The sequence below is a fragment of the Triturus cristatus genome, chromosome 1_2 (assembly GCF_964204655.1).
Source record: "Triturus cristatus chromosome 1_2, aTriCri1.1, whole genome shotgun sequence".
In the NCBI taxonomy this organism is placed as follows: Eukaryota; Metazoa; Chordata; class Amphibia; order Caudata; family Salamandridae; genus Triturus; species Triturus cristatus.
The window spans coordinates 76,213,465-76,237,571 of NC_140580.1; the positions used below are offsets into that span (position 1 = coordinate 76,213,465).

Below are 24,107 nucleotides of genomic sequence, written 5' to 3' on the forward strand. Positions count from 1 at the left end.
AGGGCCAAAGCAATTGGTGTCTTCCTCTTGTTAGCAGCTGCACGGCAGGTCTTCTTGTTCCTTGTTCTTCTTTCTTGTTTCGGAATCTGGATCTGAGGAAGGAAGGTTCATTGTGCCCCTAAATACTAATTTTAGGGGCGTTACAGGTAGGTAAAGGGCAGGGACCAATGGGTCCCTTCCCTGGGGTGGGTACACCCCCTATCCTGCCACTCTCCTGTGGGAGGGGGGCAGTAGCCTAGTCCTGATTGGGCAGGGCTTCCCAGCTTCAAGATGGCGAGAGCCCGGAGATGTGCTTCACCTTGCCTCCCCCACCTGAGGGGTGGGGTTGGCAGAGGCTGGCACACCCCCTTTCCTTCCTTGGGGTTTCCCGACAGTCTTCCTGCCAGAGTGGGGGTCAGAACCGGTAGGGGCCAGTTGCTGAGTACAGCAAGTGGCCTGGAGAAGCTCACAAAGGTGGCATGCCTTTGAAGCTTCCCCTGCCCATCCTGGGGGAGAAAAACTAGCACCTCGCCCAGGATGTGCATTGTTGCAGGCCCAGGAGAGCGGATGGCTCTCTACCCAGGGGTCCAGCAACATGTCTGCTGTGTGGCAGCCTAGGCAGCCCCTCAGACAAGACGTGGATTGTAGGTTAGGTTCAGGGGGCATCTCTAAGATGCCCTCTGTCGTGCATTGAACATTAAATCCCACACTGGCATCAGTGCGGGTTTAATGTGCTGAGAAGTTTGATACCAAACTTCTCAGTCTTCAGTGTTGCCATCATGGTGCTGTTAAGTTCGTGTTGACAACCTCCCAGCACCATATACTCTTAATGGCAGGACTGCACTTACAGTGCCCAGGAATGGACCTGGGTACTGTAGGGGAACAGGGCTCATGCACCTGTACCCACACCACTGGCATAGGGCACCCAGCTAGAGGGGTGGCTGATGCATGCCAGGGCAGTGTGTGTTGTGGGCATGGCACACAGGGATGTGTGCCATGTCGACTCTCTGTTTTGTTCTGCACCCAGACACTCAGCCTGCAAGGGCAGTGTGTATGTGTCAGGGTACAGGGCCTCTATGGGTGGTACAATAAGTGCTGCAGTCCTTAGGGGCCATCTCTGGTCACAAGGCCCTGGGTACCTAGTGTACCATTTACCAGGGGCTGACATGTGGCCAGAGATGCCAATTGGGTTTAGGCTTCAACACAGTTTTAGGGAAGGTGCCCTGGGTACCTGATTGGCAGGAGCCCAGGGCACACTCTGTCAAAGTACATCAGCAATTCAGCAAAATGTGGGGGCATACCATGCAAGAAAGATGGCACTTTCTCACACCACTGCACTGACAGAAGTGATGGAAAGACTAAGTGTCTGATTTAGATCTTGGCGGACTTGTTACTCTGCCACAATGGTGACTGATATCGAGTCCGCCAAAATATAAATCCCATATGATATAATGGGATTTATATTTCGGCGGACATGATATCCGTCACCACTGTGATGTAGTGACCCATCCGCCAAGATCTAAATCAGGCCCTAAGTTGCATTGACATCTGGTGCACTATGCATCCAACACGTAAAAACTACTCTTGTTATTCTGCAACAAATAGCACCTAAAGTAGATTAGGCCACGTGAGAGTAACCAGAGAACTCGGTACTAAAATACAAACAAAACACAATATTTAAAAATATTGCTTTCTGACTACTCCACTCTAAACTATGAAGATAATGGGAGGAGAGAGCAACCATTCACCTGGAGATTGAACCCAGAGGCCCTGAAAGATATGGTATTTCATTCAGATATTAAGGAAGCTCTAGGCACATACTGAAAACACAATAGGGGGGTCTACAGATGCAAGGATGGTGGAATGGAAGGCACTGGAGGTAGTGCTGAGGGGGAATGTAGCTCTAAGACATACAGTATCAGATGAAATTGAACATGAATCTTGGTACAACAGGAGGCTTGTCAGGCATACTTGCAGGCCCTAGAGAGTACGGACCCTGCTCAGGCAAGAACCCTACTGGAACTTGGTTGTGTAATAGCGACTACATGGGACTCACTTGATAAATATACAGTGAGAATACCAACAAAGGTTGCACAAGGAGGGAGATAAATCATGACGACTGCTTGCCTGGCTTCTAAAAAGAGAGACATCCCCCTTCATATTTTCACTGAACAAACCTAATGGGACAATGAGTGGGACTCAGAATAGTATAAATGAAGTATTAGCAGACTATTTGACCCAGCAATATATGGGACCGGAAAGAAGGGACGGGCCACAGATAAACAACCCTGGAACAGCTTGATATACCGACAATGTCCCAGGAGGATAGGTAGGAGCTAGAGATCACAGGCGAGGAGATACAAACCGCAATAGCTGAGTTGTTGTTAAGACCCCGGGTTGAGATGGGTTCCTTCCTAGTTTTATCAAACTTATGCTGAGCTGATAACGGAAAGTCTCTTAGACCTCTACCTGGAGGTCTGTGAGAAATAATTCCTACAGAGAGAGGCCATAATAGTGATGGTGCCTACACATTAAAAGGATCAATGGAACTCGCTTCAATCAGACCTCTGTCTCTATGTTGAATCTAGATACAAAAGTGACCTCCAAGGTGATAGCCATGGGACACCTGCCCAAAACAGGGACCAATGTAGCTTTATCCCAGGTCGCAATATAATGATGAACCTTAGGCTCAAGCGCCATATAATGACCTGCATGGAGAGTTCATATTTCGAAGGTACAATTGTAGCACTTAATATTGAAAAGGCCTTTGACTCTCTCAATTTTGAGTACATGTTTAAGGTCTAAAATAGGCTTTTGTTGTAACTTTCTGAAACGGATTTGGCTCTTATATGAGAACCCGACGGCAAGGGTCAGATCGGACGGAAGGTTCTTGGGAAAATGGACCATAGAAAGAGGTACAAGGCAGGGATGCCCCCTGTCTCCACTGGTCTTTGCCTTGGCAATAGAATCCCTAGCCATACAACTACAACTAGGAATCCAGCCATGGAGAATGAGGTTAGGAAACGCCCTGCATACAGTTTCCGTGTATTTGGATGACACCCTGACTCGGCCACTGGTGTCTTTTCCTGTACTCCTTCAGAAACTGGATTCATTTGTGCTGGTTTTGGGCCACCATATAAATAAGCAGAAGACTGTGCTATACCCAATGGCGGGCTTAAAAGGCAGATCCCAGAATGATTTGCCAGTCATGGGGATAACTTGGGAATAGAGAATGTTCCGATATTTAAAAATCTGGGTGACTCATACCACCGCTGTGCACTATCAACCTAATGCCGATAGGGTATTGCAGGGACTTTGGACCTTAATAAATGTATGGAACTCACTCCCACTCTTGATAATAGGAAGAGTGCCACTTGAAAAGATGGTGCTACTTCTCCACCGTCTATATATGCTACAAAACAATATGCAGATGTTAACTTAATAGGAGTTGTATAGCCTCCTAATTTAATTAGTGTGGGCAGGCAAAAGGAGTTGGGTCCAGCTGGAGGTGCTGAAAATGGATATGGAGTGTGACGGGCAGGGTCTACCAGACCTGGAGCACTACTACATTGTATTGCAATTGCAACATGCAGTCAAGTGTTGTGATGACCACCCAAACTGGGAACTCCGGTTTCTCTGAGGTACCTTTGAGGAGGGTAAGCTACCTATCTGCTTGATGTGGAGTAAAAATCAGTTAGCGGACATCCTACGGTAAGTTAAACACATGGTGGCAGCGTGGAAGTGGGCAATTTAGCGAGTGCTGAAGGACCCACCCTTCAGTTGGTCTCTGCAAATTAATGGCTGCAGCTGTTCTGCCAAATATGGGAGGTAATGTCACTGGCGGCCTGGATGGAGGGAGGGAGGTGCCTAACTATGGGGGACCTCTACCCAGGAGATGCATTGTTGACATTTGGGAGGCTAGAGAAACATTTGATGTTCCTGCTGGAAAATGTCTGCAATTCGCTAAGCTGGCATGCACAACTGGAGAGGTCTAGACTGATATTCCGAGTGTACCACAGACCTCCCCGACAATGGAGCTGAGCTTGGAGGTTGGTAAAGGAAGAGGACTAGTGTCACGCATATTCAAAGCACTGAAGGAGTACAGACCACCAGTGGTGTTGAAGGCTCAGTAGGCATGTGATAGAGACTTGCATACTCTCCTAATAGATGTAGAATGGGTGAAGGCCTGTGCTCAGGTTCAAGATGTAGCTAATAATGCTAGATTTCAACTGGCACGTTTTAATTACCTTAATCACACTTATCTAGTATCCAGTAGCATCCCATAGAATATATCCTAATAGACCTACTTGTCCAAAATGTGCTGAACAAGAGGCCTCATCCATTCATATGACCTGGACATGCGGAGCACTGGCAGGGTACTGGCAAGAGGTGGTGACACAACTCAAACAAGTGACACATGTCCGCCTCCAAACGTCAATACATCACTGCCTATTGAGTATTATACTCAAACCCAGAATGCAACACAAGTTCGCATCCCTAGGCTTACACACTGCTTATTAAACAGGGGACCCAATATATCAAAATGGAATACAGTTATGCTGGAAAGGAACCTGGCGGAAGAGACAGGTTAGGACAGATGAAAGGACGTTAGAGGACCTGAGGGAGTGGGCCGATATAATGAACCAGCTGGTGGATAACCCTGTATTGGATGATAAATGAGTCAATATGAGATGAAAGGGGAGAGAGGGGCTTTATATAAAAACACATAAAAAAATGTTGAATCCACCTAAGAGGTTGAGATGTGTAACCACGGAATGTACAGGGAGCGTTGTAAGGCTTGAACGAACCCATGCTTGAACTGCATACATTGTTCTGTTTTGTCCTTATGAAAGGATGCTTTTTTGTTTGCCTGGGCCATTAGTTTTTGTTGATCTGTTGTATAACTACCATGTTGGACTGAACAATGACAAATAACGATGATATAAAAATTAATAATGTGGGGGCTGAGCATTAACTTGGTCTGACAAACTTTGCTTCAGGGTGGATCCCTCTCAGACTGCCCCTTTAGGCTGCTATTGTGGTATGTATCATACTTTCTCAGGGTTGCCTGCACAAGGCTCTCAGTGGATTCTCTTCTATGGCATTTATTTAAGGAGACACAATAGGCCTACCACTGTGGTGAACTCCAATAATCCAAAGATTGCTGAATGACCACTCAGGGTTGACTCTGTAGGTCCTCTTCAAAGGTAGCATGTCAATAATTGCTAAAGCTGCAAGGTCATTTGGATCTTAGGTGGTGCAAGAGACACCTGCATTTGGTGGAATGTTCTACTGTGGGCTCTACACTATCAAACCCTTTCTGCCTCTGGGAAGCATAGTTTCTGCAGTTATAGAGATACAAATTGTTTTACCTAAAGAAATCTCCATATGATCTTGGAACTCAGCTGCGACTGATAATACCAGATCAAACCAACAACAATTAATTTCAAAATCGAAACCCATACCATGTACAGAACCATCCTCAAAGCAAAAGCTTTTGCTTCTTCGATCCCACCATGTTCCAGAGATTGGAACCAATCAGGATTCAGGGTACCATTGTCCTCTGGATTGCTCTTTAGCCCTCATTTGATCCCAGCACTGTTTGCCCTGAACCTATTCCATCAAATGCGGTAGTCCCATCTCAGAACTATAAAGGAGCTGGCCTCCTTCAAATTCAGCTGTTACAACTATGAGGATGACACACAAACTACTCTAAAACGTCCACGTCCAGCTGACATATGTTCCTGCTGCACCAGCCACTGTTTTCTAAGCATAGATCAGTGGATGTGAATGAACTACCTGAAAAACTGAGATACTAGACATGACCACCTGTTCACCATGTGGCCAAAAGAACTTGGCCCACCTTATACCCAATTAATTCAAGTGAGGAATCTCAGTGTGATCATGAATTCAAATTTTTTCTTGGTCCCACAAGTGAACCAAGTTAAGAAAGGATGCTTATACAAAGTTAGTCAGTATTTCACCAAAGGGTAGAAACCACCACTATTCTAAAAGCTGGACTAAACCAATGGTTTACACCTAAATTTGAATCCCTTGGTCACAATCAAATTTAATCCCTTGGTTGGATGCCAACCAAGTGATTTGAAAGCTATAAAGAATCCGAAGCGTAGCTGTGAGGCAACTACACAAATTCAATATGAAGTCACTCGCGCCCTATGCTTTTCCAAGCCTCTTCGTTGGCCACCTCTGGTTAGATGCATCACATTCAGAGCTATGTGCATTGCTCATCACGCCATGAATGGATTAGGACACTGCTTTCTATAGCATAAAGTATGCATCTCTCATCAAGTCAGAATATTTGATTTAGGTTGGCCCCCCTTTTATCAATAAATCTTGCAGCACAAGAAACTCTTTCTCTGTCCAAACTGTGAAGATATGGAACCCTCTTCCGGCAAGAATAACAGCTGTTGATAACTATCATAAAATCCAGAGAGTTCTAAAAATCTGGCTTTTCCCATGTTTATAACAACTATCCTAAAATGAACCAAATAAAGGATAGGTAACAGTGTGCGTGAAGCATGTATTCTGACCCTGTTCCTTAACAATGGATGGTTCAGTGAAGTGCAGCTGTACCTTACTTACAGAAACGGCATTCACATCACCTAACAGCGCCCACATAGGAAATCCTATAAGCATCACATGGACTGCAATTAGGGTGCCCGAGAGACCGATACTAATTGAAAAACTTTGTGATCCTGTCACGGGTTACGAACTTCTATGTAAATGCTACTATACAATACATGTGGTGTGGTGAAAATAGGCTGTGTAGCATAAACCAGAGTTAATTATGATGCTAATCAGTTAAAGGTACTGTATGAAAAATGTAAAATGAGCAATTATACACATGGTTAAGGGTGTAATCATAGTCCCTATCAGAAAATGTCACGAAGTGAGTGCATCTGTTCTCCAAAGTTCTCCCAACAAATTCAGAGATGCATTTTTTGTCAGGGTCAATTATGAAATTGCAATGTCTAACTTAGACAAATGTCAATAGTCTTATTGGCCATAGGCCATATAGTGATGCCCAGGCAAGTTACTGCATTTGCCATAAGCATTAGAGGGGCTCTGGTAAAGCAATCATTGTCAACAGTCAAATGGCAATGATCAATTATTTGCTCTAGTCAGAAAAAGATAATGTCTATAACTCAAGCACAAATCTTGGTAACATTGTGTATAGTGTTGTCATAAACAAACAAAAGAAATGAATTAAATAAGATAGTGACTTGCATATACAAAACAGCAGAAGATACACCATGGAGATGTATCTATAGATTTCATCACCAGTGAATGAAGTCTAAGTCAGCCGCTGGTACATGTACCATTAGCAGACATCTTTTGCCTGTGAAACATTACAAGAAAAAGATGTCTTATTTTAGATATCAACATATAGTTAGACCAACAGAATAAGCAATACTAGACTCACACAAATGTGTCTACCTAAAGATGAAATAAATGCATAATAGATTCTAATACAATTATTTGACAGCTAAAAAAATGCAATGGTGAAGATTGTATACAGCGTCATGTTTTGCAATACAAAACCTGTCTTGGACCCAGAGTGAATACAATTATGTTAGTAAATCCTTTCAGGTCGGTTAGAAATAGTATTATTTACATTAAATGGCTTCACTGTTAAACTGTATTCAAGCCTAATGATAAATTTAAGATGATTTATCAGTTACACTCCTGTACGACCAGATATGTTGTCAAGTCACCAACTCACAGGCTGGGAACAACTTGTTCTATGACCTACCAACTATTTTGCATGCCATGTGTTGAATTCCTACAATTGTAGAGCATGTATCTATTGCAGGAACACCAAATAGTCTAAATGACAGTTTGTGGGTTGGAATGGATGGGCTGGTTGCACACTATACTACTTTTGCCACGTTCAAAGACCTTGGGGCTGGATGTCTCATGCCATGCACTGCAACTACTGCCTTTATAATGTCCAATAACCAGTGGAAGCCCCATTGTGTCATGGCACTTCTTCTGCCTTCGCTTGCGCATTTCACAACCACATCTCTTTGTTTCTGCAAATGCAAACAAGCCTTTTTTTAGAGCAACTTCCAAGCAAATAAGCATACGCCAATTCTTGCTATTTCTTTTTTTAAAGAATGTTATGGCACAAATCAGTCTGTTTTGAATGGCGCTCTTTCTGGTCACCAGCAACTCAAGCAGTGCCGTGCACATTTGCGGGCTTGGATCACCAAGTTGTTGGACAGTGAGTTCAAGTAATGTTTTGTTGAGAGTTTAGACAAAATGCTGGTTCAAGGAAGGATTTGCAAAGAATGTGGTCAGTCCCAAGGGAGAAGCTGGGATCAGGGCGGGCATATGTTGCAGCCTTAGCAGTTCACAAGCAAAATGTGCAGTTACCCTGCAAAAATGTATACATTCACAAGCATTCAGAACATCAAAAGAACATGATAAGATTGTGGGAGGAAAAGAACGGCCCATTCCATGCATTAATTCAACCTTGAAAAACAGAAGTCCATCAAATTGCACACACTAATTCGTGAAAACACTCCAACTGATTGCGTAGCTTTAAATATATATTATCGAGTGCCTCTACTGACGTGGGTCAAGGCAGTCACCACAAAAAAAGGTTCAAGAAGAGCTTCAAGACCTGGGGAAATCGAGGTGCACATTTAGTGCTGTTATTCTAACCTGCTCAATCTTGTGTATCAATGAATAACCATTTTCAAATAATCACACATTTTACATTTTGTGTTGTTAAAAAGTGACACAAAAAATCTAAGGGTCAGATTCACAGAGAACCTCCAGAGTCGTGTCGGAGGTTCTCATGGCGGCGATTCCACCACGACTGCGGACCCTCCGTCACGACCACGGAAGCTCTTTGTGAATGAGGCCCCAAGTGCAGAAATCAATATTCATGTTCAGCATATTTAGAGTATTCAGATTTCTAGTTCCTGTCCCATATATCTAGTGTAACAATTCTTGTAAAGAGGAATTTATAAACCACGGTTGTGAATTCACCGAAATCACTCAAAGCATCAACGCCGCCTTCCAACAACGCATTCCATCAATATATATGTTCACATACCACACCTACTCATAACTTTTTTATGAAATATCAAGTTCATGTAAAGAACGAGTCTTAAATACAACGAGTCCGACTCCTTTTCCCAAGAGTCCAAAAAAAAACACATTTTCAAAATGGAGTTCCTCGTCACACAGGCCACTCTAACTTAACCGCCCTTCACAGAACAATGAAAACGCAAGTCTTTCCTCCATGTCCACAGTAAATGTTTAAAGACCGTCTGTTGAGCAGCCAAACGTTACCGCCTTAACCATGGCATGTGAAGTTGAAAGACATTGCTCAGGACATGAGACAGTGAAGGGGACTGCTCTACAAGCAGCCTCAACTAAAAAACACATTGCTATACAGCTAGGATATTTAAACATTATCTGGCAACACATACCTGCACAATCCTTGCCAAATGACGACGAGGGACCCCAATAACACTCTTCTTTGTTATTTTCAATTTCAAAGGAGGATTCCTCACCCTGTGAAAAAAAGATACACAGTGCTTCATTTACATTATCATGTCTAAAATGAGTCCCCGCAGAAAGCTGTGTGTCAACAAACATTTTTGCAAGCTCTAACAGGGAAAATGCCAATGTGCCTTTATGGATTCCTGGCCCCTCAATGGTTTCATATTTGTGTCTCCTCTTAGCGAGGCCACAGAAACATGCAGACGCAGCTTCAAAAGCCCATTTGTAAGGCAAACCGAAAAGTAATTATTTGTCAGAGAAAGGAAATTGTTCCTGAAGCAAAAGGCACCAAAAACTCCCTTAGCAGTCACTGTTGCTTCCCTCTTTGCAATTACCACTGAACGGCGGTCACTCCCAAGGGCATTCATGCAGAAGGGAAGGAAGTACGGGGCACTTCCTAGTAAAGAGGAGAGAACGAGGATCAACTATGAAACACTTTGGGATGGAGGCACTACTAACTATTAATGTCTGAGGTCCGGGCCACTCAAAGTTTGATTTGCTCACTGACAAGCAAATGCCAAGGAGCTAAGCCCTTTGCAGGTTTAGAGAGGGACAACTAACGGTAAAGCTGAAGATGTGCGAAGGCAAATGGACACATTAACCCATGGCAGACTCAGTGCACAGTTTAGTTTGCCCTGGTCACTGGACCAAAAGTATTTTAAGGACCAGGGCCCATATTACAGAAAATTCCCCGTGGGTGCAATGGGCCTTAGCACCCGCTCCGTGTGCCGGTTAGAACTGACAGCCTTAGGGTGGTCTACCACCCTAACTTTTTACCCTATTCCTCCACTTTTCCTGACTTCACTTTGTATGGCCTTAGGATTCTGAGCACTTTAACAGTGCTAAAGTGCATGTACTCTCTCCCTGAAACATAGTAATATTGGTTCATCCCCAATTGGCATTTTTAATTTACTTATAAGACCCTAGTAACATGCACTGCATGTGCCCAGAGCTTGTAAATTAATTGCTACTTGTGGGCATACAGCACTTATTGTGCCACCCACTTAAGCAGCCCTCTAACCATCACTCAGGCCTGTGATGGTAGAGCCTGGATGTGCAGTTTACCCTGCCATTTCAGCCTGGCAAAATAACCCTCTTGCCAGGAACAAAGCAGTCCCTTTTTATACACATAAGTCACCCCTAAGGTAGGCCCTAGGTAACCCAGAGGGTCGGGTGCAATGTATGTAAAAGGAAGGACATGTACATTTAAGTTTTACATGTCTCGGTAGTGAAAATCACTCAAATTCGTTTTTCACTACTGCGAAGCCTATCTCTCCTATCCATTGTCTAAATGTAATTCCCACATGTGAAGAGATAGACTTTTCAAGTTTGATGTCTCTGGAATCACAATTTAAAATCCAAACTTATGGTGAAGCCGGAATTTAAATTGCAATTCTGAAAATGACACTTTTAGAAAGTTGGTATGTTCGTACTTTAGCCATATAGTGCCTGCTGTCTGTCTCTGATTACGTCTGGGATTGGGTGACAGCTGAGTGTTGTGTATTCCCCCTAGACTGCCACACACAATTGGAGTTTAGGTGTGACCTGATGGGTTACACTGCCAGGATGTGAGGGGGCAGCTGTACCCAGCCTCACTTACACCTGAATAGGCTGTGTCCTGTCCCTACACATAGGGCTGCATACCCCCTACTCATGCGTCTGGAGCCAGGACTGGAAGGGAGGACCTCTATGCACTTCAAAGGCCTATCTCTGAAGTTTACCCCACTTCAAAGGAACAACTTGGTGTAAGTAATGGACCTCAGACACTACCACTTTAGTACACTTCTGGACCTGTGACTACTCTGCCAGGAAGAAGGACGACTGTGCAGCTGATGAACTGCCACTCTGATGGACTCCTACCTTGCAGTGCTGCCTGCTTTTCTCTTGCCTGGGTGAGAAGGACTGGAACTGCATCACCTGAACCCAAAGTGACTCCAAGGGCTAGCTAGCTCGCCTCCTGATCTGAAGTCTCAGGGACATAAAAGACTTTCAACCACCCTGCTTCTGCACCTGGACTCTTCCATTTGTGAGATTGCCCTGCCAAGTGATGCCACCCCAGTCCTGAACTCTTGGAAGTGGGCCTAAGGTGTTTGCTCCAGCTAAACCGACGTATCCTCTAACAAACTGAAGCCTCACCGGTGCTGCATAGTTTGAAACTGCTGCATCATGCTACTGCGTAGATTGGCACCAATGCATTGCCTTTGTTGTGTAGATCGGACTCGATGCATCACCTTTGGAACCGCTACCGCACTATACTCTTCCCGGAGCAAGGTCCATGCATCCCTGTTGATGGCAGCGTCACTGATGCCGAAACTCCACATTGTAGCTTCCCCGCTCATTGGAGCCGGCAAATCACCTCGACTGCACAACGCATCCTCGACACTGGTCTTTGCATCGCAAGCCCCTTCAACAGGATCCTCCATGTCAACACATCAGGATTTTGCACTGCAGACTGGCCTTTTCTGCGTGACGCATTGTCGACCTGAATCCACCCAATCTCTGCAACCTCAGATTAAGGTACGTTTGTTTAGCAAGCCTAACTGGGTCCCTGTAGCTGGCCAGCGCTCCATTGCAGTCAGCATGAATTTTTGATTTTGTCCTGGTCCTGCGCGACCACATATCCCACTTTAAAGCATTACACTTCTTAGTTCTAGTTTTACTTAAAACCTTTAAAATGCAATATTACAAGTTCTACTTACTGGATTTTTGTTGTTTTGGGCTTGTTTATTTATTAAATTAAGTTCTATTTTTCTAACCTAGTGTGGAACCTGTTTGTGTGGTGTTTTACCTGTTTTACTGTTTGAAGTGTTGCACAGATACTTTACAGAGTGCCTCTAAGTTAAGCCTGACTGCTCTGTGCCAAACTACCAGAGGGTGAGCATAGGCTAATTCTTCTTACCCTGACAAGGACTGTAGTTGCTACTTGACTAGGGCTCATACCCCAGTCAACCTACAACCCAATTTCTAACACTGCCCCTGAAGCACTTTGGTATTACAGAAGCTTGTGCGGCCACTTCTGTAATACAGATAGCGCTGGCGCACATGTAGCACCAGCACTATCGAGAGAGGGCTTTCCCTCATTTGCATGAGGGCGTGGTGCCATGAAAATGAGAGCGTCACTTTGCCTCTGAAACCGCTCTGTATTACGGACGTGGGCACAGAGGCAAACATGCTCTTATGAGGCGTACGGTCAGTGTTTTCCTGAGGACAGCTCACTCAAGGGACCCCCCCCCCTCCAGACATGAACCATAACCAGGGTAAACGGGTCAAATCAAGACTAAAATCATGGGGGGACATCTGGCACACTCAACAGTAATATAAATATTGTGGCTGAGTAATTCATACCCAAAAATGACACCGTTGTAAATGCCAATAATGACAATCACTCATGGGGTATAAAGTTCCCGAGTGAAAGCCCCAGAACAAAATAAGCGCAGTGTTCTCAACGGTATGGCAAGGACGGCAGCCCGTGATTCCAGGAATCAAGGCCCACCAGGGAGAACTCTTTCCCTACACCGCTAACCAGCGCAGCAGCGAAGACCATCGCTGTCTAAGCTAAATGAATGTAATTAAAGCAACACTGCCCTCTAGAGGCTAAAAGCAAATTCCATTTTAAATCAAATTCCCTGAGAAGAATAAACAAAATTAGTATAAAAAATAATCCAAGGGTAATGCAAAACAATTAAAAACGTTGACCTAGCGGGGCGTGGCCTAGCGAGCATCATGGCGTACGTGTTTTAGGAGAGCTCCGTCGAGCCCATTTCAAACTCCTTCACTATCCTGCTTCCCCGGTCCACCTCCACACCCAAATCATAGCCTGAAGTTGGTGTGAACCGAGGGTTGTTGATCCTGCCGATTTGAGGATCGATCGGTGGTCTGGAGCGGGTGCTGTCGAGCGGGCCTTGATTGGGGCTGCCGCCTCTGAGATCGGGCGGCCTGCGCGGGAACCGGCGCACCGGTCTTAGCGATGCCGAAGGCTGGGGCGCTGCGTAAATTGAGTGGCTGATTTTGGCGCCGATTGAGTTGCAGTGGATTCCTCGGACCTCGTCCGCCGGGGGCGGATTGCTGTCCCCCCCCCCCCCCCGCCCGCTGCATTGTGGTGAGTGTTGCTGATTCGGCGGCCGCATCGGGCCGCGGGAGGAAGTGCTGGGGGTGTGTGAGGCGGGGCCCAGGCTCACACCGGTGGTCTCACGGGCCGCCTGAGCCTCGGCAGAGGGCCCCGAAGTGGTGGCCCCTGTGGCGGAGTCTCCTAAAGCCCATCTTTGTGTCCGAGACTTGTGGGCCTTTGATCGGCGGCTGTGTCGGGCCACAGAGGGGGAGTGTGGGAGCGGCAGACACTGTGTGGGTGCTATTCCCCGGCTTATTGGGCCTACCCTTGCATCCGGAGGACCTTTGCCGTGGGCGGCTGTTCTTGCCACTTGGACGCTACAGCTGGGGCCCCGGTGGGGTTCTGTGCGGCACACGTGTTTTCTCCCTCCTTCCCTTGTGGTGCGGTGGGCTCGCCTCGGCGGTCGAGCGAGCTCGCCAATCAGCGTCAGGCTGTGACGGTGTTGGTGACATCCCCACTCGGTACGGTAATTCCTGAAGGGTGGTGGCCGGGTCGTCTTGTGCCCCACCTGGCTCTAGATTGGGAGCTGGACTTTTGTGGAGACCCGGTGAGTGGTGTTCCTGTTGTGTGTGGCCCGTGGCTGTGTGGGGCTCGCCCCTCGCCCTCCCTCCCTGCTTCTACATTTCGTGAGTGGTGGCCGGGCCGTGCCACCTTGGGGGACCCCCTCTGCTGGACACTGGCCTGGTGAGCTGGGGTTTCCTGTGGCCATCGTAGAACTCCATATTATTATCTTCCCCCGGTGCCCTCCCGAGGCACCCCCCTTACTTTGAACTGCATCACACGAGGGGCGCTTGGGGCATTTTTGGATGCACCATGACGAGGGACCGCCCGGGTGGGGGATTGTCCAAACAGGGCACAATTGACAAATTCACGGGCCCTGGGGCCCCTGCGGTAGCATCGGGGGGGGGGGGGGGGGGGGGGTGACGTCCAGCGCGGTGCCTGATAATGCCGCCCTTCTGGCCGCCCATAAGGGGGGTGGTGATGGACGGAGCATCAGGACCATTCAAACACTCACACCCAGTCAACAGATCTGGGTTTGATCCATCACCGTTCTTTAGCCCACTCTGCCACCCCAGTTCAGACATGGCCATATGCAAATCAGTCTGACCCTGTGCCTCATGGGGAACAGTCCAGCCCGAACTGCCAAGCCATGCCTTTCCTGGACCGGAAACAAGCTTCCTAGGACCGGTTTCTGGCATTTCAGCCATCTTCAGCCAGGCTTTCTTGAATCCAGTGGCAAAGTGAGCAAGGGACTCACGTCTGAGCATACCCTGCCAACTTATGGCGATCAAAGCGGTACAAAAGGGGGTGGTGATGGACGGAGCATCAGAACCAATCAAACACTCACACCCAGTCAACAGATCTGGGTTTGATCCATCACCGTTCTTTAGCCCACTCTGCCACCCCAGTTCACACATGGCCATATGCACATCAGTCTGACCCTGTGCCTCATGGGAACAGTCCAGCCCGAACTGCCAAGCCATGCCTTCCCTGGACCGGAAACAAGCTTCCTAGGACCGGTTTCTGGCATTTCAGCCGTCTTCAGCCAGGCTTGCTTGAATCCAGTGGCAAAGTGAGCAAGGGACTCACGTCTGAGCATACCCTGCCAACTTATGGCGATCAAAGCGGTACAAAAGGGGGTGGTGATGGACGGAGCATCAGAACCAATCAAACACTCACACACAGTCAACAGATCTGGGTTTGATCCATCACCGTTCTTTAGCCCACTCTGCCACCCCAGTTCAGACATGGCCATATGCAAATCAGTCTGACCCTGTGCCTTTTGGCCGCCATCACACAGTCGAGAGACGCTCTGGAGGCCAAAATTGGAGCGGTGGGTTCCGATGTCATGCTACTGCGTCAAGATCTCCGCAACGCAGTGGCACGGATCACGGAGACTGAAACGAGGATCTCTGGGGTGGAAGATGTGGTAGACACCCTGCAGAAGCGGGTGTTCTCCCTGGAGATGATCCAACGTGGGCTGGCGTCCCGGGTGGAGGATGCTGAGGGGAGGACCCGGCGCAACAACCTACACTTTGTTGGATTCCCTGAGGGGTGCGAGGAGGATGGTATGGAGCGGTTCCTCACCCAGTGGCTTGAGAGTTGGCTCCCTCCGGGGTCATTGTCTACATGTTTCGTGGTGGAACGCGCCCACAGTGCACTGACCCAGAGGCGCCCACCTGGTACCCGCCCGAGATCTGTTATCGTGAAATTGTTGAACTACCATGACTGTGACATTATCCTGAAACAGGCGAGGGCCAAGGAACCGCTCCTGTTTGACAATGCCTGCATCCTAATATTTCCTGATTACACTAAGCTGGTCCAGCAACGACGGCAGTCCTTTATGGCGGCGAAGGGCCGTCTCCGGGAGCTGAAACTTCCTTATGCCCTGCTGTACACTGCCAGACTGCGGGTGGTCTATCGATCCCGTACCCATTTCTTCGATTCACCGGAGGAGGTCTTCCAATGGACAGATGAAACAGTGCGTCTCCGGCCGCACACACCACCCGAAGGGACTCAGACTCCTCGTCAGCTGAGATGGGACAGAAGCCAGCTGCGCAGAAGGGGAGCAGACGCTCCAGGTCTAGACATCGGTCCCAATCATGTAGTACCTCCTCCCGAGCTCCTTCAGCCCAGCGATTGCCTGCCACATCGGACTGATTTGTGGGGGACTAATTTTTCTTCATAGTTCTATTGTGGCTCAGCACTGTTTACTGCATTGAACTGCTTTGTGGGGAATGTTTTACTTCATTAATCTCTAGATATGTTTGCCTTGACCGGGGAAGCACGATTGAGAGCCGTTACCCCTGCAGTACCTCTGTTGACAGGGGTAGGGCCGGCTGACAATGGGGTGTAAGTTGGGGATCCATTGGCGGGCGGGGGAGACCCCCTGTTGGGGTCTGTCACGCACGCTCGCCGCGACAGATACTTCATCGTTTTTGAGGTATGGAGTGGGGGTGTGTGTTGTTGGTTTGGTTGGGAGGTTTGTTGTTCGGTCGTACTAGCCTACATTGCTTCTGAGTCACCTTATCTAGTTTGCATGATCTTGCCTGGTATATGCTCCTGTTTCGCACACTCTCATGGCAGGCCCCCGTGGTGATAAGCGGGATCCCTTAGGGACACTTCACGTGATGAGCTGGAATGTCCGGGGGGCGTTGGACAAAATCAAGCATGGCGCGATACTTAATCTGGCGAAGCGCGCACATGCAGACATCCTCCTCCTGCAGGAAACACATCTTATGGGGAATAAGGTGCTATGCTTTCAACGCTTTGGGTACAAACATGTCTTTCACTCCGGATTTGTAAGGGGTTCCCGAGGGGTTGTGGTCCTGATACATAGAAGGGTCCCGTATACACACGTGAAGGCGTGGAGGGATGCCCAATATAGATATCTGTTTCTCCAGGGGATGATAGGGACAGAATCTATACTTTTGGGCAGTGTATATGCCCCCCCGCCCCTTTCCTGGGGCTTGGTTGAAAAGCTCATGACACTGTGGACAGATATGCCTGATGCGTTAACGGTTGTGGGGGGAGACTGGAATGATGTATTGGACCTGGTTGGGGATCGATGGCGGCCTGTTGGCCACAGGTGGGCCCACTAGACTGCATTCGCTGGTATTGGGTCTGGATTGGGTAGACCCTTGGCGTCGCCTGCATGGAACGACACGGGGGTTTACATATTTGTCGGCCGTTCACGGCTCCTTCTCCTGCCTTGATTATATCTTTGTTCCCCGAGCCTTGGAGCACAGGGTGGTTGCCGCCGATATTCTCCCGCGCTGGCTTTTGGACCACTCACCAGTCACTCTTATGCTGCGTTTGGGTTGAGCACAGCAGCCATTTCGGTGGCGGCTCTCTGCGTGGAATCTTCAGAGAGGAATATAGGGAATGTATGGGAGACGCCATCGATCTCTTCTTGTCCACCAATGTAGAGTTGGTGGAGGGAGCTGACTGCTTGTGGGAGGCAATGAAGCCCACGCTTCAAGGGGTAGATAGCTCTTCTGCGCAGCGGCCCGTAGAAAACGTAGGGAGGCTCTTGTTCAGGCAGAGGCGAGGTTACTGACATTGGAATCCCGTAGTAGGGATGGTGCCGACAACCGCGCCCGCCGCCAACTTCTCTTGACACAGCAGGAATTTGCACATCTTCTGCTTGATGAAGCTCGGCAGGCGTGGCTGGTGACCCGCAGTAGAATTTACTAATGGGGTGACAAATCCAGCAAGTTGCTGCATAGGTTGTGCCAACGGTCGGTGTACTCCCAGGCCCTGCCAGTCATTCTGGGCCCGGATGGGTCCGCTCTCACTGACCCCTCTATGATTGCTGAAAGCTTTGCCACGTATTATGCAGACCTCTATGCCCCTAAGGAGTGCCTTCCCGAGGCGGTGGTGTGTCACTTTCTTGATAATCTGCCGCCCAAGACTCTCTCTGATGAGGTGCGCCAGGAGCTGGATCTCCCGCTCACCGCGGAGGAGCTAGGTGCAGCGCTGGGTGAGCTGCAACCTGGGAAGGCCCGGGGCCGAATGGCTTCCCATGCAAACATTTTAAACGCTATTTTTTGCAGTTGGGTCCCCATTTTTGTGGAGCGGGCCAGGGAGCGGGGTTGACTGCCTCGTGACCGGCAGCACGCGGAGATTGTAGTGTTCCATAAGCCGGGAAGACCCTTAGATCAGCACACATCTTATCGCCCCATTTCCCTCCTTAATGTGGAGGCCAAGGTGTTGGCCAAAGCCTTGGCCAACCGCCTACGTGCGCATATTACATATTTGGTACATCCCGATCAGGCCGGGTTTATGTCCCAGCAGGTGACCCGTCACAATATACGGCGCGCGCACGTAGCGGTGGCGACTGTCCAGGGGCTGGGGGAACAGGCCGTGCCATTACTTAAAGACAAGGACAGGGCTTTTGACTCCCTTAGTTGGGTGTATCTCTTCACACTTCTCATTAGATTGAATTTTGGACCACGCTTCCTGTCCTATCTGGCCCTTCTATAAACAGATCGGACGGCGTCCGTGTGAGTGGCGGGCGACGATTCCTCCTCATTCTCCATTGGTCGGGGTACTAGGCAGGGGTGTCCGCTATGCCCCTATTTATTTGCGCTGGCCATGGAGCCTTTAGTGTCCTGGGTGTGGATCGACGCCCAAGTCACTGGACTGGAATGGACAACGGGTTTATCGGATCGTATTGCCTTATATGCGGACCATGTACTCTTTTTTCTCACGGATATTGATAAGACGGGCCGCGCCTACTACGCATTATGCAGATATTCGGGGAGATGTCGGGCTTGTACATGAACCCCCGTAAATCTACACTGTGGGTCCTGGGGGGAGGGGCGTGCCCCGGTCCCTGGGCTTCCTCCATTCAGATAGCCTCTGGGGGGTTGAAGTACTTGGGAATGTTCTTAACCGACTCTCCAATCCTTTCCTGGGACAGGAATCTGGCCCCTGTATGGGAGAGATTTTAAAATTTGGTTCCGCATGCCTCTTTCCATTTATGGCCGATCAGCCATTTTCAAGATGGTGTCGCTTCCCCGTCTTCTGTACCAACTACAAAACCATCCTTATCCGATCTCCCCTGGCTGGTTCAGACGTGTCAATGCAGCCTTGGGTCAGTTCTTATGGGCTGACGGACTGGCGAGGGTAGCTCTGCGGACATGCTTCCAATCCACATATAGTGGGGGATTGGCAACCTCTGATATCCTATCCTATTATATGGCCTCCCACCTCCTGGTCCTTAATGAGTGGTGGTATGGAGACAGGGCAGACCCGGCCTATGCGGTTGAGAGACGTTGTATGGGAGATAATGCCCTCCATACTATACTGTACTCCGCGCCGCTGCGCAACTCCTTGCCACCGGCTAAGAAACTGATCTTTCAAATATGGCGACAGGCATTGCAGAGGACGGAGTGGTGGAACAAGTTAACTAGGGAGACTCCCCTTTGGTCGAATGGGCGTTCGCCGCAACTGGCGGGGCTGTCCGGTTTTCGGGGTTGAGACTGTATTGGCATCTCTACACTCGGGGACATCATGTGGGGCCCAGTGCTAAAGTCCTTTCAGGAAATACAAAAAGACTTCCACATGCCTAAAACTCAATTTTTCCGATATCTACAGCTCCGGCATGCCATTACTCCTTACATCGAGGGGTTGGGGTCCCTGGCCGAGTTCAGTCCCATAGAGGCAAACGTATTCATGGGAGATCTCCATAACAACAAGATCCCCAAGATTTACCAGACCCTAGTTATTCATTGTTCCCCACACTGCAGCGACCTCGGGAGGCTTGGGAGGGAGACTTAGGCCCACTAGAGGTGGACGACTGGGTGGAGGCTTTGGCCTCCCCCCCGAGGGTCATCTATAGCTGTAAGTCTTCGTCTTATTCAGTTTAAATATCTCCACCGGGTCTCTTTCACCAGGGTTCGACTCTGGAGGGCGGGATTGGTGGCCTCCCCGGTGTGCCTTTGATGACAGCGGGAGGAGAGTACTTTGCTCCATACAATCTGGCAGTGCACCGCCTTGGCACGGTTCTGGCGGGGAGTCCTGTCGTGTTTATCCGAGGTTCTTGGCTGGGACATTCCTCGTTCCCCAAAGCTGGTCCTGCTCCAAGTTATGGATGATATAGGCGGTAACATATACAAACGCCATTTGATGCTCTTAGGGTTTACCTTGGCTAAGAGGGATATTGCCAAAGCCTGGAAGGCTCCGAGGGCGCCCTCGATCTCAGTGTGGAAAAATAGCATGGATTTCTGTATGGGGCTGGAGATTCCTATTTTATGCGGCCAGGTGATGCCCGCTTAAACACTATAAAACCTGGAGGCGATGGGCAGACTATCGCGGTCTGGAGTTGGAACCAGTATCGGTGGCCAGGCCTACAGATGGGATGACCCTTCCCCCATAACTGACAGGCAACGCTACTCTTTCAAAACAGGTGCAAGGTGTCTGGATGACTCTGATGGTTCATGCATGGTACTGCTTTGGGTTAGGTGTGAGTGCGATGGGGGTGGGGTTTCGGGGTTGGTTTTGTTAAATTTCTTTTTGTTCTTTGCTCAATATTTCAAATGTATTGCTCTTCTTTTGTCCTATATTTTCATTGAAATGGTCAAAGTCAATGCTATGTTCATTCTGTATGCATGAGTGGCTGGGTTACAGTGCTCTTCATAATATTGGTTATTTGACAAATAAAATATTTTTTGAGAAAAAAAAAAAAACGTTGACCTAAATAATAAAGTGTTTTCCCAAGATTGATCCCTATTATTCCTAACTATTGAGCACCTTCCTACAGCAGCAATACTAACAGTATTCATTACAACATTTGTGTGGAAATGGGTAGGGTAACTGGATAAAGGATGACAGTCTTGGGTTTTGGTGAAAATGCGATGCTACTCTGATGTGCACTCCCCCCATCACGACAGGAACCCCAACACTGTTTCATCCATCACACTGTCAAGCAGCACCAAAAAGAAAGGCTTAAAGAGGCTTTGGTGCTATGGGAGTTAAGTATAAGGAATGCTGCTGTTGCCTTCTGCCTTCTTGACCTTTTTATTTGACAGGTCAGAGCTGCTGCTGTGTAAGATGCTAATATGTAGGAATCTGGAAAAAGCTGGCCTTTTGTAGCCTGGTAGTCATCGTCTTACAAACCGCCTGAAACGTTAGCAACACGCCTCCTAGGACGCTGTGTGATGGCAGCACCAGTGGCCATTCACAATGCCACAATTCCCAAGTAGAAGCATCAAGTTTGTTTTGATACATCCACGACAACTACACATAGGTTGGACCTGCTACTAGTCCTTGCATTTCCCATAGTCCCTGAGAGTACTTCTCAAGCTATAATTCTCAAGGCCAAAGGGCCAGAGCAAAAGAACTTCCTACCCAGTGATGGAGCAAGGTTTCGCATAAAAAGAAACTTGCTCGTATGCAATCCTCTCGAATAACCTGTAACTCTATAATCAACCTGTCCATGAGTACTAACAGCGCACCACATTCACTAGGGGACGCTTTTCTATGTGCCTTACTAATGAATAACCCGAGTGTCCTAAAATGGCCGCTGAAAAAGCGGGAACTCTTCTGCGCATGCGTCTACTACATCTACGTAGTATGATGTTTTCTGTCACTTGGGGGAAATCTTTGGAGCTGCGAAATAGCTACTAATATGGCCGCTTTAAAGTAATGCACTAACGCACATGCTGAGCTGAAAGTAACCTATGCAAGTTCTACTAAGCTATTAATGCGAAAGATTTATTAAGTAAATGGGGTTAGAGTAGAAGTAAGTGGTATACAGTGAATTCATTTAAGTTTGCATTCTAACGTGTTTTTCTTTGACTTTATTAATAATTCACATTTGGGCCTTGGAGGATGACTGCTTCTCTGTTTCCTTGTAGCTTCCACGCATGCGAAAACGACTGCTTATTCTGAACAAATGAACTAGATTGACTGGCTGCCAAACCCTAAGCCCAGCAAGGACATGGGAACTCAACTTTTGACCCAACGAGAGGAAAGGGAAGCAACATTGTAGAAGAGACTTATCGATCCACATATGAAATGCTTGTGGGAATAAAGCTTGTGGGTATTATAATTAAGGGGCGGGGAACTAGACAATAGACTAAAAGAAAATTATTGCTCTAGGTATGGTGTGATGTCCTCACCCCACTGCTTGGCCCAATCAAATTGCGGGTGAACATGGAATTGAAACATTTGGGGGTGGATCATACACTTGAATTTGGTTTAACAGAGGTAAGTTATAGATAGTTAGACACACTTGATGCTGATGCTATGTTGAGATGCTGCCCGATTTTGCTGCAATCTGACTGAAGAATCCAACACTAGGGAAAATTCGCGGAACAACCGAGGAGGCACATCTAGGAAGGGGTCCGGACGAGCCCGAGCCGGACAGAGTAGCACCAGAGAGGGGTGTAAGGCTGGCGTTACACTAGAAGAGGTCACCTTCCCTGTCCCGAACCTGTCCTGAATCCTTGACTCTCTGATGTTGGGGTCCTCACACCATTCTAGGTAAATATATATGTAGGGTAAAAGCTCCATTTCTCAGTCCTTTCTCTCCTCAGGTGCTGTCATTGCAAGAACTTATTAATGCAAACTGATTATAAACTAACTGTACTATTTTTCCTGATGGAGATTTCTGATATATTCATGTGTATATTGATTTGACTCACAAAATTATTAATTCAGATAAACTTTTAAAAGTTTTTCTGAGTCTGTGTTTCTTTAAATAAAAGTTAAATGCATTATCCTATTTCCTACCTATTCTAATCTACTTTTAGATCTTATAGAACTGTTCATTTGCTCAGGAAACAGGAATGGTAGGATTACTGGTGCAAAGGTTTCCTAGGGTAAAATAAAATTGATGGCCAGTGGTTATTTGCCAGCTCATTGCGTGTATGAATGTATATGGGCCCAAATGAGTGTTGTGTGTATGAATGTGTAGAGCTGGTAAACTCTGCTGCATCAGTTTTTCTTGGTAGCAGAAGCATAGTTAGTATAGTTAGTTAGGTGAGGAGTGTATTTGAAATTGTGAATTTTTGATTTATGTTTTAACCAAAACCCGTTATGTATTGTTTTATGTTGTCTGGAAATTTCCTGGAATATTGAATAGCGGGTGGCGAGTGGAAGCCACACTGCAGTGAGGTTTTGGGTCTGGATCGAGAAAGTGCTGAAAGTTACGCAGGACTGGAAGCACTAAATTAGGGAAATTTTCTTGTATGTTAGTGAGGATAATTGGTAGTGAAGAGTTCGCTGGTGAAATTTTGGTATTATATCACCTAGAAAGGGTAATACTGAAGGAGTAGCAGGTTCTCTGATGCTTGTGTGAAGAGTAAACGGAAGGGTTTTACTCGCAGTGAAAGAAATCTTACTATTCTTTGAATTAGTAGGTCAGACACAATAGCGAATGTTTAAACGTTGTTAATTAATGAAATTTGTGTGAAGAATTTGTGAGAAAATAAGTTTTCGCATTACCTTGTGAAGGAGGGGTCAGTTGTGGGTGCTGCACTGATGTCACTGAGAGCCCCGCTGGGATTGGTTGAAACAGCGGGTGTGTAGTTGATGTGAAATTGTAAAGGAGGGGTCAGTAGTAAAGAGTGATACTGACGTCACAGAAAAGCCGCGCAAGCATTGGCTGAGCGAGCGAGCAGAGTAGAGGTTGATTGATCCTCAGAATAGAAAACGAGCTGGTATTGGAGAATTATTGGAATTAAAGCAAGCGTTTGATTGGTCATCAAAATAGAGATCCCGAGAATAATAACAGATAGAGGAGTTTGTATGTACGATCCAACCTTAACAGGGACTCGACCAGATAGAAGATTTATAGATTTTGCTTACGAGCAGTACCTTAACAAGCACACGCACGCAATATACGGAGAAAAGAGGAAAATGACCTCAATGCAAAAGGTTTTAAGAATTATTTCAAAAAGGACAAACCCATTAAGAGTAGAGAGGGGATTCTCATTCCTCCTCCAAATATGCCTGCATCTTACATGAGGGTGGA

At 47.4% G+C, this 24,107-nt stretch overlaps 1 protein-coding gene across 1 annotated transcript in view; it reads right to left on the reverse strand.

Moving 5' to 3' along the window:
• The window catches only part of LOC146866833 (uncharacterized), a 409,043-nt gene that overhangs the window by 41,945 nt on the left and 342,991 nt on the right, over positions 1–24,107 (reverse strand). The window contains exon 8 of the mRNA XM_085617773.1: positions 9,444–9,528. Within this exon, the coding sequence (XP_085473899.1) occupies positions 9,444–9,528 (85 nt within the window). The remainder of the gene's footprint in view (positions 1–9,443; positions 9,529–24,107) is intronic.